At 37.2% G+C, this 15,177-nt stretch overlaps 1 protein-coding gene across 1 annotated transcript in view; it reads right to left on the bottom strand.

Moving 5' to 3' along the window:
• Window positions 1–15,177, bottom strand: part of LEKR1 (leucine, glutamate and lysine rich 1) — a 202,092-nt gene that overhangs the window by 99,542 nt on the left and 87,373 nt on the right. Inside the window, exon 4 of the mRNA XM_008576371.1 lies at window positions 10,808–10,993. Coding sequence (XP_008574593.1) covers window positions 10,808–10,993 — 186 coding nt within the window. The remainder of the gene's footprint in view (window positions 1–10,807; window positions 10,994–15,177) is intronic.

The following is a 15,177-nucleotide window of genomic DNA, read 5'->3' as shown; positions in this document are numbered from 1 at the left end:
AAATTAGTATATAAATATAATGTGATTCCAATTAGAATCCCTATTGAGGACTTCAAGTCAAGATGGCAGAATAGATGTTCCCCAGCATCACTATCTCCCACACATCAACCAATCTGCAACTATAAAAAAGCAACGATAGCCAAGCTGGGGCTGCTAAAGTTCAGGGGAAAAGGAGGAGAGACCTATGGAGTGCATGAAGGTTGGAGAAGCCACTATGAGAGAAAGAGAAAACTGCTCCAACCATTTCAAGCCCCGCCACTTCCAGTCTGGAGCTGCTGAGCTCAGGGAGCAGGAGCTGGCAAAAGCTGCAACTGTGCCCTTCTGATGAAGTTGCTTGTAGGTGGCAGGGGAGAAGGCCTTGGTGACACCCAGGCCAGCAAGACCACTAATAGGGTTCCCGTGGACCCACACAGGAGTGAGGAGCCAGAACAACTGAAAAAAAAGGAGCCACTCCGAGGCCGGGAAGTCATTGCAAGGAACCAGCACACGGCCTGCCCCATGGGAAGTGTATGGAGCACAGGCAGTGGGGGAGACAGGTCTACCAGGGGAACACTGGGGCACAGCAAGGACAGCTGATCTACCTCCCAATCACTGTAGGACCACTCAGAGGAGACTCTTCAGGAATACAGAATTGAATGGAGTGCAGTTTGATGTAAAGACTCAGGCCCTTACCAGAGTTTCTACACAACCCAGGTGCACCAGATCTCATGAGAGCTGGAAGTACCTATAAAGTCAACCATTAAAACCTGAGTGCACTGGGCCGGCCCGGTGGCGCACTGGAGAGTGCACCGCTTGGGAGCGCGGTGGCCCTCCCGCCGAGGGTTCGGATCCCATGTGGAGACTGGTTACGGGCGCGACACCGAGGGTTGCGATCCCGTTGCCGGTCAGTAAAAAAGACAAAAAGGAAAAAAAAAAAAAAAGTGAGTGCACAAAAAGCCTTCCCTAGGGAACCCAGCAGCAAAGCAGCAATTTTAGCTCAACCACAGAGTTCAATTAACGGTCCCCACAGGAAGTTCCCTCATTTTAGAAGGTAAGCAAAGGACAACAAATTAATTCCAGCACAGAGTTTAAGTGGTGGGAACAGTGAATAATCCAACACAGAACTGAAAGAAAATACAAATTACCCACAACCAGAGACAAAGTTTGATATTAATTAGTAAAGGTCTCATTTCACCAAAGAACACCTATAACACCTAGAAGGACCAGAAGTCTCCTGGGCTACCAAGCCAGAAAGGGGGGAGGGCTGGAGACCTCAGTCATGCCCCCTAACACCTGCAACCAGTCCAGAGGGTTGGGGCCAAGGGCCTTGGCCATGCCGCCCCAACACATGCAACCAGCTCAGTGATGAGCACTGAGCCACCATTGGAAGTGTCCAGGGCTCTCCTGAGCTGGGGAGGTGGGGCCCTTGGTCCTCAGCCATGCCCCCTCGACATACACAACCAGCCCAGAAATGACCACTGAGCCACTGCGGGACATGCCCTGAGTTCCCGAGCTGGGGTGGTGGGGGGAGAGGGCTTTTGTCACTCCCCTGACATCTGCACCCAGCCTGGCAATGACCAAGCCATTGCTAGAAGCCCCCTGGTCTCCCCTGTGGGAATAAAGGGGTTGCCACAGGCCTCAATCCCACCCCTCCTCTTTCCTCCTTCTTCCATCCCATTTCCTTCCCCTTTCCCTTTCCCTTTCCCTCTCCCTCCCAACTGCTCTACAACAACATCATAGAATGTAAAAAAACAACAATAGTAATAAAAAAAATAAATTAAATTAAAAAAAGAACGCTTATTGAAATGAGAATTAAATGAAATTATCTTAAAGTTTATGTGGAAGAACATGTAAGAAAGGTATAAAGATGGGAGAGACAAAAACTTTAATAGGTACCTATCAGAGCCTTTGGATTAGAGGCTAATAAAATTATCTTCAAGTTCAAGTGTAAGAATAATTGCCTGCAAATACATATTTAAAAAGTAAGAGTAGTAAAGAGAAAAGACTTACCACCTGTAAGAATATGCTAATAAGTCATTATATTCAAATCAATATGATATTAATGACATCAAATAAATCAGTAGAACAGAAGAGAGTAATAGATGCTAGTATATGTGAAATTATAACATGGCAGATGATAGCTCTATTTAGTGGGAAAAGGATGGATTTATTACATAACGTTTTTACATAAGTTTTTAATACATAATACTGATAAAACTGGCTATCCACTTGAAAAAGAACAAAACTGGACCCCTACATCTCACACCATATAAAAAAATAATTCTATATGTATTAATGACTTATATGAAAGAAAACCCAGGAGACTATATGTACTATCTAGGGATGGGACTGTTTTAACCAAGACTAACCAGAAACAATACAATATAATCATCTGATCATACCAAAATAAAAAACTTTGATATGATGAAATTTACCATAACAAAGTCAATAGACAAATTACATATTAGGAAAAAAAATGAATATATAAGATAACTAACATCTATACTATACAAACTATTCTTAAAGTTTTTCAAGGATAAATCCAATAATGCAATAGAAATTTGCCAAAATCTGCGAATAGGTAATTCACAAAAGAGAAAATTAACATATCTGATTATTTTTTATTTTGTCTGATTTTTAAATTTTTATCTGGTCTTATATTGCTACCAAATTTATGTGATGACTCATTATCTTCTCTTCTAACACCAGCTTCTCTTCAGATTTCCCTAGTCTGCAGTATGAACTCATCATTAAAGACTCTCAAGCTCAGGAGGTTGAGAGACCTTTGTTACTTCCTTCTGTCCCTTATCTACTCAGACAGATGTTCACCTCTCTGGTCTTGGGTAGTCCTCTCAACCCTGATTCTATCACAGCCTTCTCACTGTGGCCATGATGGGGACCAAGTAGACACAGCAGGACAAGCTAGGTTTGCTTTCACTCCCTGCCATTTACCAGCTATGTGGTACCAGGCATGTTACTTCCTGTGCTTTGGTTCTTTCCTCTGTAAGATAGGGTAATTATATCTGCTTTCATGTCACTGTAAAAACTTTGACAGAAGTAACTTATAGAAAGTTCTAGCATGGTATCTGGCATACTTAGGACCAAAAAAAAATGTTAATTTCTTATGGTTAGTCTGGGGACTGAGTTACTGGCAAAGGTATTTTCCCAATGGCTACCTGGCTCCAATCTCTTGATGTTAAAAACACCTCCATTCATTGCTAACAGATTAATTTTTCAAAAACACTGCTTTTATTATACCATTTTCCTGATAACTAATTTTCAACGATTCCTTACTGTCTTCAGGTAAAAGTCAAATTCCTTAGACTTACTACCACAACATTCAGTCCTCTGAGGTGAAGAAAAATTTTAAAACCTTGCCCAACATGACCCAAACACAATTTTTAATCTTTTCACTTGGGAAAATGGAGGATTGCCTAAAATTTTGGATTGATCTTTATATGGAAACACAGGGGGAAAGCTTCAGGACACTTAATTTGGCAATGATTTCTTAGATGTGACACCAAAAGCACAGGAAACAAAAGCAAAAACACACAAATAGACTACATCAAACTTAAAAACTTCTGCATATCAAAGAAAACAACAGATGAAAAAGGCAACCTATGGAATGGGAGAATCATATATCTTAGAGATATTTTTTTTGGTGGCTCGCCAGTACAGGGAACTGAACTCTCAACTTTGGTGTTATAAGACCATAGTCTAACCAACTGAGCTAGCTAACCAGCCACCACCTGAGAATCATATATCTGATGTGTTAATATCCAGAATTTATAAAGAACTTCTACAACTCAGCAACAACAAAACCCCCAAATAACCCAATTTTAAAAATGAGCAAAGGACTTGAATAGACAATTCTCTGAGGAAGACATACCAATGACCAAAAAGTGTATAAAAAGATGTTCAATATCACTAATCATAACAGAAACACGAATCAAAACTACAATGACATGTCACTTCACATCCATTAGGTTGGCCACTATCAAAAGAACAGAATATAACAAGTGTTGGTGAAGAAGCAGAGAAATTGAAACCCTGTGCACTGCTGGTAGGAATGTAAAATGATACAGCCAGTATGGAAAACAGTAAGGAACCCCCAGCCCAGGCCAGTCCCTGACATGCAGGGAGGCCCAGGAGCTGCTGGGAATGCACACCCTGAGTTAGCTGCTCCAGAATAGGCAGGCACCAAGGGACCACCAGCACAGGCCAGTCCCTGCTGGCCAGAGATGCCTGAGAGCCACTGGACCCACATGCCCTGAGTCAGAGTGCCAGAAAAGGCAGGTTTCGCAGGACCCCCAGCCCAGGCTAGTCCCCACTGCCCAGAATTGGCAGTCCCTACAGGATCCAGACAAGACATCAGGGTGGAATGAGTGGACTGTGATACCCCCTGCCACAATGACTAAACACCAAAGGAAAAATACCAGAAATATGAAAAGTCAAGAAAGTACATCACCGCCAAAGGAAAATAATAACTCAAGCTCTAGATCTTATATAACAGGAAGTCCTTGAAATGACTGACAAGGAATTTCGAACAACAATTCTAAGGGAACTAAATGAAATAGCAAAAGACTCTATTAGACAACACAATGAAATGAGAAAAAAATCTGCAGTACCTGAAAGAAGAAATGTACAAAAAAATCAATGCCCTGGAAAAAAAAATGTGGCAGAGCTTGAGAAGCTGAAGGATTCATTCAACGAAATAAAAAACACAATGGAGAGTCTAACCAGCAGGCTAGAACAAGCAGAAGAGAGAATTTCTGACCTTGAAGACAGGCTGTTTGAATTAACACAGGTGGACAAGAAAAAAGAATCAAAAAAATTAAAGAAAATTTAAGAGAGATAACAGACAACCTTAAGTGCTCAAATATCTGAATCATGAGTATTCCAGAAGGGGAGGAAAAAGGAAATGGCATTGAAAACACATTCGACGAAATAATAGCAGAAAACTTCCCAGGTATAGGGAAAGTCACAGATCTTCAGATTCAGGAGGCCCAAAGATCCCCAAACATATTCAACCCAAAAAGGTCCTCCCAAAGACACGTTATAGTCAAACTGGCAAAACTCAGCTCAAAGACAAAGACAGAATCTTAAAAGCTGCAAGAGAGAAGTATCAAGTCACCTATAAGGGAGCCCCAATCAGACTAACATCACACGTTTCATCAGAAACCCTAAAAACCAGAAAAGAATGGGATGATATATTCAAAATACAAAAAGTCAAAAATTTCCAGCCAAGAATACTTTACCCAGCAAGGCTATCCTTCTGAAATGAAGGACAAATAGTATATTTCTCAGAAAAACAAAAACTGTGGGAGTTCACTACCACACAACCAGCCTTACAAGAAATTCCCAATGGAGTACTGGGTTTGATACCTGAAAAACAACCATCGCTGCCATGAATACTCAAGAAAGAACAAAACCTCCCAGTAAAACAAAAATGCTAACAATAAAGAGAAAAAATAGTTTATCTACCACCCCAAGAATCCAAAAAACACAGAAAACAAACAGAAAATTAGCAAGAAAGGAACAAAAGATACTCTAGATATCTAAACAAAAATCAATAAAATGCTATGAGTAAATCAACATCTTTCAATAATAACTCTAAATGTAAAAGGATTAAATTCCTCACTAAAAAGACACAGACTTACTGGATTTAAAAGATGGACCCAACAATATGCTGCCTTCAAGAGACTCACCTGACCTGTAAAGACAAACATAGACTAAGAGTGAAAGGATGGAAAAAGATATACCATGCAAATAGAAATGAAAAACGAGCTGGAATAGCTATTCTTATATCAAATAAAATAGACTTTAAACTAAAAATCATAAAAAGAGATAAAGAAGGCCACTATATAATGATAAAAAGGATCTATCCAACAAGAAGACATAACAATCATAACGTCGGAGCAGCCAGATTTATAAAGCAAATGCTATTAGATCTAAAGAATGAGATAGATACTAACACCATAATAGCGGGGGACCTGAATACCCAACTCTCCACATTGGACAGATCATCTAGACAAAAAATCATTAGAGAAACTCAAGATCTAAACAACACTGTAGACCAATTGGACTTGGCAGATTTCTACAGAACATTCTGTCCAACCACCTTAGAATATTCATTCTTCTCATCAGCACATGGAACATTCTCCAGGATAGATCACATGTTAGGTCACAAATCAAGTCTCAACAAATTCAGAAAAACTGGAATTGTTCCATGTATTTTTTCAGATCACATTAGATTAAAATTAGAAATCCACAACAAATGAAGCTCTGGAAACTATACAAACACATGGAAATTAAACAACTTTCTACTTAATGACATATGGGTCCAAGAAGAAATTAAACAGGAAATCAAAAAATTTCTTGAAACTAATGAAAAAAATGACACATCATACCACAACCTGTGGGATACTGGAAAAGCAGTACAATGGGGAAATTTATCACATTAAATGCTTACTTCAGAAGAATGGAAAGACTGCAAAAAATACAACCTAACACTTCACCTCAAAGAACTAGAAAAACAAGAACAATCCAAACCCAAAGTTAGTAGACAGAAAGAAATAATTAAGATCAGAGCAGAACTAAATGAAATAGAAACCTGAAAAATGATACAAAAGATAAATGAAACAAAAAGTTAGGTTTTTGAAAAGATAAATAAAATTGACAAACCTTTAGCAAGGCTAACTAAGAAGAGAGAAGACCCAAATAACAGAAATTAGAAATGAAAATGGTGATATTACAACTGACATATCAGAAATAGAATGAATCATTAGAGACTACTATAAACAACTATATGCCAACAAATTTGAAAATATGGAGGAAATGGATAAATTTCTGGACACACACAGTCTACCAAAACTGAGCCAAGAAGATATAGAAAATCTGAAAGACCAATAACAATAAAAGAGATTGAAGCTGTTATCAGAAGGCTCCCAACAAAGAAAAGCCTAGGACTGGACAGGCTCACTGCAGTTCTACCAAACCTTCAAAGAGGAATTGATACCAGTTCTCTACAAACTATTCCAAAACACTGAAACATAGGCCATTCTCCCAAACTCATTCTATGAGGCAAACATCACCCTGATACCAAAACCAGACAAAGATACATCAAACATAGAAAACTACAGGCCAATATGCTTGATGAATATAGATGCAAAAATCCTCAATAAAATACTAACAGAATACAGCAACACATACACAAAATTATATACCATGATCAAGTGGGATTCATCCCAGGGATTCAAGCATGGTTCAACATATGCAAATCAATAAATGTTATACACCACATCAATAAAAGCAAAGACAAAAACTATATGATCATCTCTATAGATGCTGAAAAAGCATTTGAGAAAATTCAACATTCGTTCATGATAAAGTCTCTCCACAAGTTAGGTATAGATGGAAAGTATCTCAACACTATTAAAGCCATATATGCTAAGCCCATTGCCAATATCATCCTGAATGGGGAAAAACTGAAAGCTTTTCCCTTAAGAACAAGAACTATACAAGGATGCCCACTCTCACCACTCCTATTCAACATAGTGTTAGAAATATTAGCCAGAGCAGTCAGAGAAGAGAAGGAAATAAAGGGCATCCAGATTGGAAAGGATGAAGTCAAGCTATCCCTTTTTGCTGATGATATGATCCAATACATTGAACAGCCTAAAAGCCTCTACAAAATAACTCCTAGAGTTGATAAATTATTTCAGCAAAGTTGCAGGATACAAAATCAACACACAAAAATCAGTAGCATTTCTAAACTCCGACAGTGAACACACAGAAAAAGAAATCAAGAAAGCCAGCCCATTTACAATAACTACCAAAAAAATAAAATACTTACAAATAAAGTTAATCAAGGATGTGAAAAATCTCTACAAAGAGAACTACAAGAGCCTGCCTGTGGCTAACCTGGGAGAGTGTGGTGCTGATAACACAAAGGCCATGGGTTCAGATCCCTATAGGGATGGCTGGACAGTTCACTTGGGAGAGAGTGGTCTTGACAACACCAAGTCAAGGGTTAAGATCTGCTTACCAGTCATCTTAATAAAAAAAAAAAAAGAACTACAAACTACTGTTGAGAGAAATTACAGAGGATACAAGATGGAAAGATATCCCATGCTCTTGGATTGGAAGAATTAACATTGTAAAAATGTCCATACTACCCATAGTGATCTACAGATTCAATGCAATCCCCATCAAAATTCCAATGACATTTTTCTCAGAAATGGAAAAAACTATCCAGACATTTGTTTGGAATAACAAAGGACCACACATAGCCAAAGCAACCCTGAGCCAAAAAAAAAATAAAGCTGGAGACATAACACTGACTTTAAACCATACTACAAAGCTATAATAGCCAAAACCGCATGGTACTGGCATAAAAACAGGCACACAGATCAACGGAATAGAATAGAGAACCCAGAAATGAACCCATACACCTACAGCCATCTGATCTTTGACAAAGGCACCAAGTCTAGACACTGGGGAAGAGACTGCCTCTTCAGCAAATGGTACTGGGAAAACTAGATATTCATATGTAGGAGAATGAAACTAGACCTGTATGTTACCATATACCCAAATCAACTCAAAATGGATTATAGAATTAAATATACATCCAGAAACAATAAAACTCCTTAACAAAAACATAGGGGAAACACTCCAGGAAGTAGGAGTGATACAGACTTTATGATGATGACCCCCAAAGCACAGACAACCAAAGGAAAAATAAACAAATGGGATTATATCAAACTAAAAAGCTAATGCACAGCAAAAGGAACAATCAACAGAGTGAAAAGACAACCAGCAGATTGGGAGAAAATATTTGCAAAATATACATCTGACAAAAGATTAATATCCAGAATATACAAGGAACTCAAACAACTTTACAGCAAAAAACCAAATAACCCAATTAAAAAATGGGCAAATAAGCTGAATAGGCATTTCTCAAAGGAAGATAGATGAATGGCCAACAGACACATGAAAAAATTCTCAACATCATTCAGCATTCTGGAAATGCAAATTAAAACCACTTTGAGATACCTTCTCACTCATCCAAAAGACTGAGAATGATAAATGCTGGCGAGGTTGTGGAGAAAATGGAACTCTCATATGCTGTTGGTGGGACTGCAAAATGGTGCAGCCTTATGGAAAATGGTATGGATATCCCACAAACAATTACAGATAGATCTACCATATGACCCAGCTATTCCACTGCTGGGTATATACCCAGAGGAATGGAAATCATCATGCCGAAGGGATACCTGTACTCTCATGTTTATTGCAGTGCTATTTATAATAGCCAAGAGTTGAAACCACCCTAAATGCCATCATCAGATGAGTGGATAAGGAAAATGTAGTATATCTACATAATGAAATACTACTCTTCTATAAAAAAGAATGAAATATGACCATTCACAACAACATGGATAGACTTAAAGAAAATTATATTAAGTGAAACAAGTCAGGCACAGAAAGAGAAATAGCACAGGTTCTCAATTATTTGTGGGAGCTAAAAAACACAAATAAATATACAAACAAATAAAGGGTGGGAATGGAGAAGAAGATACAACAATCACAATAATTCCTTGAACTTGTTAAGACAAATGAACAGATATGATGTAGTGGGGTAGGGGGAGGGGAGAGAGGGAGGTGAGGAAAGAGGAATGGGTAAAGGGACATGAAAATCAACTACAATGTATATTGAGAAGTTAAAAGATTTTTTTTTAATTAAAAATAGAATTAAATATGATCCAGCAATCCTACTTCTGGGTATACATACAAAAGAATTTAAAGCAGAGTCTCAAAGAGAGATTTGCACACCCGTGTTCATTGCAACATTATTCACAATAACAAGAGATGAAAGCAACCCAAATGTCCACTGACAGATGAATGGATAAAGAAAATACGGGGTGTGTGTGTGTGTGTGTGTGTGTGTGTGTGTGTGTACATACAATATAATATTCAACCATAAAAAGAAGGAAATCCTGCCATGTGGGACAACATGGATGAACCTGGATGACATTAGGGTAAGTGAAATAATCCAAACACAGAGATAAATACTGTGTGGTCTCCCTTATATGAGGAATCTAAAAAAGTCAAACTCATAGAAACAGAAAATAGAAAGGTGGTTGCCAAGGGTGGGAGGGGAGAGAGAATTAGTGTGTAGTGGGTGTAGAGTTTCAGTTTTGCAAGATAAAAAGGTTCTAGATGTCTGTTGCAGAAAATGTAAACATACTTTAACACTAAAGAACACTTTAAAATGGTCAAGATGGTATATTTGATGTCATATGTTTTTTGCCACAATTTTAAAAAGTACAGAGAACATGATAATTAATAGTTATATATTCAACACTAGGTTTTTAAAACCTTATTGCTTTGCTTAATAATTTTTGAATTTTAAATTTTAGAAATAAAAATGAAGTTATATTTAGAAATATGAATGAAAATTTAAAAATTTGGGTTCACATCATATGCTGTTTTTATTTCAGTACCCCAAAGCACCAATCCACTGAGGATAATGATATACCAAAGTAAATTACACTTTGTTTTTCTGAAATCTTACTTTGTACTTGAAATTTTTTTAATACAACCACTTATGTCTTACCACTCTAAATGGCAAAATTGGAGGGATGATAGTAAACATCGATCACAGTTCTCACCATAGTAACTAATAATTAGGCATATTTGTAATCCAAAATAATTTTTAAAAGATCTTGATGTGATTATAAGAAAAAACTAGACATTTCCTTATTTATTTATTTTTACATTTCCTTATTATAGCTAGTTGCTAATAGCAAAAAAGAATTCTCTTTACCTAGTACTTCTTTTTGCAAGTCATAGCATCTGGTTTGCAAGCTCACTTCCTGTTGTTTGGATGTTTGAATCTGTTGAGACCTCAACATGGCTGCATGTGACAACAATTTCAGATTTTTCATTTCCTCTTCAAGGCATACCTTACTTCTCTGGGACACTGTCAAACTTTTATTTAGTATATCTATTTCTGTAAAGAAAATTCAAAGTTTACAAATAGGCAATATTGGATCATATAACATTTCTCCAATAATTGATTGTTTTCTTTTAGGAAATTAATAGTTGAAAGCCAAAGTGACTTTTCTGAGAGTATAACGACACCTAACTGAAAAGTTTAATTTAAATTCAGTAGTCATTTTGAAAAAGAAACAAGAAAATGGGTTGTACTGCTAAATGATGCATGAAATCTTTTAGTAGTTTTTTTTTTTAGCTTTTAAATTGTATTAAATGGCAATACAGCCTGGTTTGTGAATACTCACATAAATGAATAGCATAATATCTGTGTAATGTTCTGGGTTTTATTGAAATTACATTGTTTTCTTGGCAACATGATTCAGAAAAGTAAATTTAAATATGCTAGCACAAGCTGGTTGGGCAGCATTTCTAAGAGAGTAACTAAGATATATTCTATACAAAATATAAAGAAAGCTGGTAGGGATGGAGAGGACTAAAAGAATGCAGTGTTTAAAACTATTAAATTTATGAGGAGAAAGTATTAGTTAATATATCTTAATAGTTTGAATAGTGCTCTGTCCCCCCAAAATGAGACCAGAATTCATCATAGCAATTACTTGTCATTGTTCTATATATTTAGATTAAGTTTAACAAAATATGCCTTTACAACTCTACTTAGATCTAAATGTACTAATTTTATATAATTGCATGAGAAATTCATAGAGCATATTATCATTCGTATAATTATCAAGCTCCTCTTTCATCAGCCTTTTTAGCACTTCTGCCTTAAACCACCATTAAAATACATAAACACGCACACGACAATGATAAAATACTATAAAATCTATATAACCACAATTAACTGAATCGATGAATATGTTTTCTACATGAAAATCTGGACAGTCTGCTTTTCTAGAGAGTTCATTTGATGTTTCCTTCTTTGGTTAACCCATCCTGAGCTGTGTGATGGGTTCAATGTGTGATTAGATGTCAAAAGAGGTCAGCTTGGTTTATTGCAAATGGAACCACCATAGCAGAAATAGCAGCCATATAGGCCAGTGAAGACCAGAAGTAGAGAAACACAGGACAGACCTGCCAGCAGAGACAATATGGTCATCAGATGGTTACAGAAGTAAAGCAATGAGCTAGATACAGCACAGAGGAGCGAGCACGTCTTAAGGGATTGTGATAAACAGGATCATGAATGTGGTCCAAGGAGAGAAAAGCAAAATGTCTTTTCAAAGGTAGAAAGAATGTCTGGGGGAGGGGGGAAGTGGCATTTACAAAAGACATGAATACAAGGGGTCTGGCACTATCTTCACTTTTAGTTCCTGCTCAAAATGGAAAACCTGGAGAAATAAATTGGCAGGAACCAAATAAGTAGGGTTCTTCCATAGTCCAATGATTACTTTATGCGGGAATTTTTTCCCTAAGAATAGCTATATGCTTCTAAAAACTTACGACTATGTACTCATTTGTGTGAGGAAAACTAATAATACACTAGTAAAGTTTTAAAAAGAACGTAGTTAAAGAACATAACAAGGTCACAGTTTTCCTTCACACCCCAGAAAAAGTCTTTCTGGGTATTTCTGTAGCCATAAAGGTGGCTTCTTATGCCTGAATAAACTGTGCTGTACCAAAACCATATCTAAGTCAGAATGACACTGCAGAGTAGCACACACATGCTGTCACCTATTTATTGTCTGTCAAAAAACTCTGTTCGTGTATAATACTGTCTCTAAAATAACTACTCATGTCAATGTGACTTTCTATCTGACATTAAAAGGATAAGAATCTGTAATACAAATTTATTTGTAAAATATATTCTAAAACATGGAAAAGCACAGTAAGATTTCAAAACTGATGGGAAACACAACTTTCCTAACATGGAATTAGGAAAATAAAAACTCAATGGAGGTGAATTAACTCACCCTCGGCAAACTAAACACTCCTGTACCTATGGCAATCTAGGTGTCAAAGACTCGATTCTACCTTCACCATTATATAAGAGTACTTTAAAAACTTCATATGAATCTTTCCTTGAACTTTTTGAAGTACCTTCATACAATTTCATACTTGTCAGTCATGTGTCCCAACTTGGGGTTCAGAAATTATCACCCTAACCAGATCAACCTATACTGGTCATTGTACCCACTCTGGACCTTCTCTTTCTTAGAACTACCCCATGAAGAAGGTCCTCCTATCCTCATACACTCGGCCTACTGTGTGGGACCTTTTCTGACCTGATCTGGATATGACCTTGATACTCTTAGAACTAGAACCAATTTACGTTATTTGTATTGTACTGATCATATGTATACATGTGATCTACTACTGAAGTATAAATTAATTTTGGGGGCCGGCCCGGTGGCGCACTGGATAGTGCGCCGCTTGGGAAGCACGGCGGCGCTCCCGTCCGAGGGTTCGGATCCCACATGCAGACCGGCTCCCGCTCACTGGCTGAGCGAGGCGCGGGAGCAACGGCGAGGCTTGCGATCCCGTTGCCGGTCCCCGGTCCGGTACGGGGGCAACACTGAGGGTTGCGATCCATTGCCGGACACGGAAAAAAAAAGACAAAAAGATAAATTAATTTTGGTCAGACAGCCCTGTAACACCAAGGTCACAGGTTTGGATCCCCCTACTGGCCAGCCACACACAAAAAAAGAAAATTTGGCCCAGAGATAATATCTTACTCATTTTTACTCTCCCCATAATTTCTACCATGATGTCCTAGCATTAGTAAGAACTCAATAAATACCTACTAAATGAGTAAAGGCACTGTTGAGTAAACCTTCTACATAGTTTCTAATATACCACTAGTGGAAGAGCCAGAATGTCTTTGTTTTATTTCAACCTTCATTTCAGAGACAGACATTTTGAGCCCCATATTTTTTTATGTCAAACTAGGTTAGACAGTTAAAACACACATCCCCCCAAAACAAACATTTTTTAATAGGATAAGCAAATAGGCCTATTTGATCCATAAATTCATCAGTTTTATGAGAAATGTGGACTACATTTCTAAGCCTAATTCTGGACTTGAATTTTAAATGTTCAAGAGCTACTTAGTCAATAGCTGTTTTGGGAGTGAAAGCAAATTTGATTCTATACCTGTTAAAATATTCTGCTGTGATAAAAATATTTTTTTCCAAAATTTCTTTCATTAAGATAACTATGCTCTGTTTTAAGAAAATCTAATCTATAAACACAAATTTAAAAATATGAATTACATAAAGTGATATTCAATCACTACAAGAATAGAAAATATTTTACATATCTGCTATTCAATATTCAGCATACCTTATCAGCAAGAAAATATTAAGCAATGCCTTTTTCTAAGAATGTTGTTTCTGTTTTAAACTTTGATTTTAAAATCAAACTTAAAGTGCAAATCTTTTAAAGTGCTGAATAATATTGTACAATGTGTATAGAGTTTACCATATTATTTTGCTAGGACTGTGTAACAAAGTACCACAGATTGGGAGGCTTAAATAATAGAAATTTATTTCCTCACAGTTCTGGAGGCCAGAAGTCTGAGATCATGGCATCAGCAGGCTTGGCTCCTTCTGTAGAGCATTAGAAATCTTGATTCTCATTTGATTTTTAGAATAGGGTTCTCAGGTGATGCATGTATGGGGCAAAAGCCCACAGATAGTATGGCAAAAGCCCATTTCACCAATTCTAATTAAGTATATGTTGATTCTCATTTGATTTTTAGAATAAGGTTTTCAAGTAATGTATGTGCGAGGCAAAAGCTCCTGCCCAGGGGGCAAAAGACCACAGCTAGCCAGGCTACAGCCCATCTAATCAACTCTAATCACTGCTTGGGTATGGGATTGTATACTTTAATGATTTTAGAGCTGACAGGTGGTTGTCATACCAATCCTGTTAAGAGATTTTAAAGAATTTCTGTAAGGAAAAATGTGAAAAAATGTTTGCTAAGGGCAAGCTGTCTGTTGGTGGAAACTTCAGAGACAATTATACTTAGATTTAATCATAAGAATGTAACTTTCACTTAAATCATTTGACGAGAGGTTATATTTTAGATAATGATCACAGTTTGGCCAACTTAGCTTTTCACAAATTGTACTTTGGACTGTCACATTGTTCATTTTACTGATGTTACTAGTTTCCATCGTTTAAGCTATACTTAGCCATAGATAACTTTTGTCACACTGTCTATGTCTTTGTGTCCTGTTG

The sequence above is a fragment of the Galeopterus variegatus genome, unplaced genomic scaffold (assembly GCF_000696425.1).
Source record: "Galeopterus variegatus unplaced genomic scaffold, G_variegatus-3.0.2 Scaffold1340, whole genome shotgun sequence".
Lineage (NCBI taxonomy): Eukaryota > Metazoa > Chordata > Mammalia > Dermoptera > Cynocephalidae > Galeopterus > Galeopterus variegatus.
Note: the sequence above shows the minus strand (reverse complement) of the source record. Positions and strands in the feature narration are given on the sequence as shown.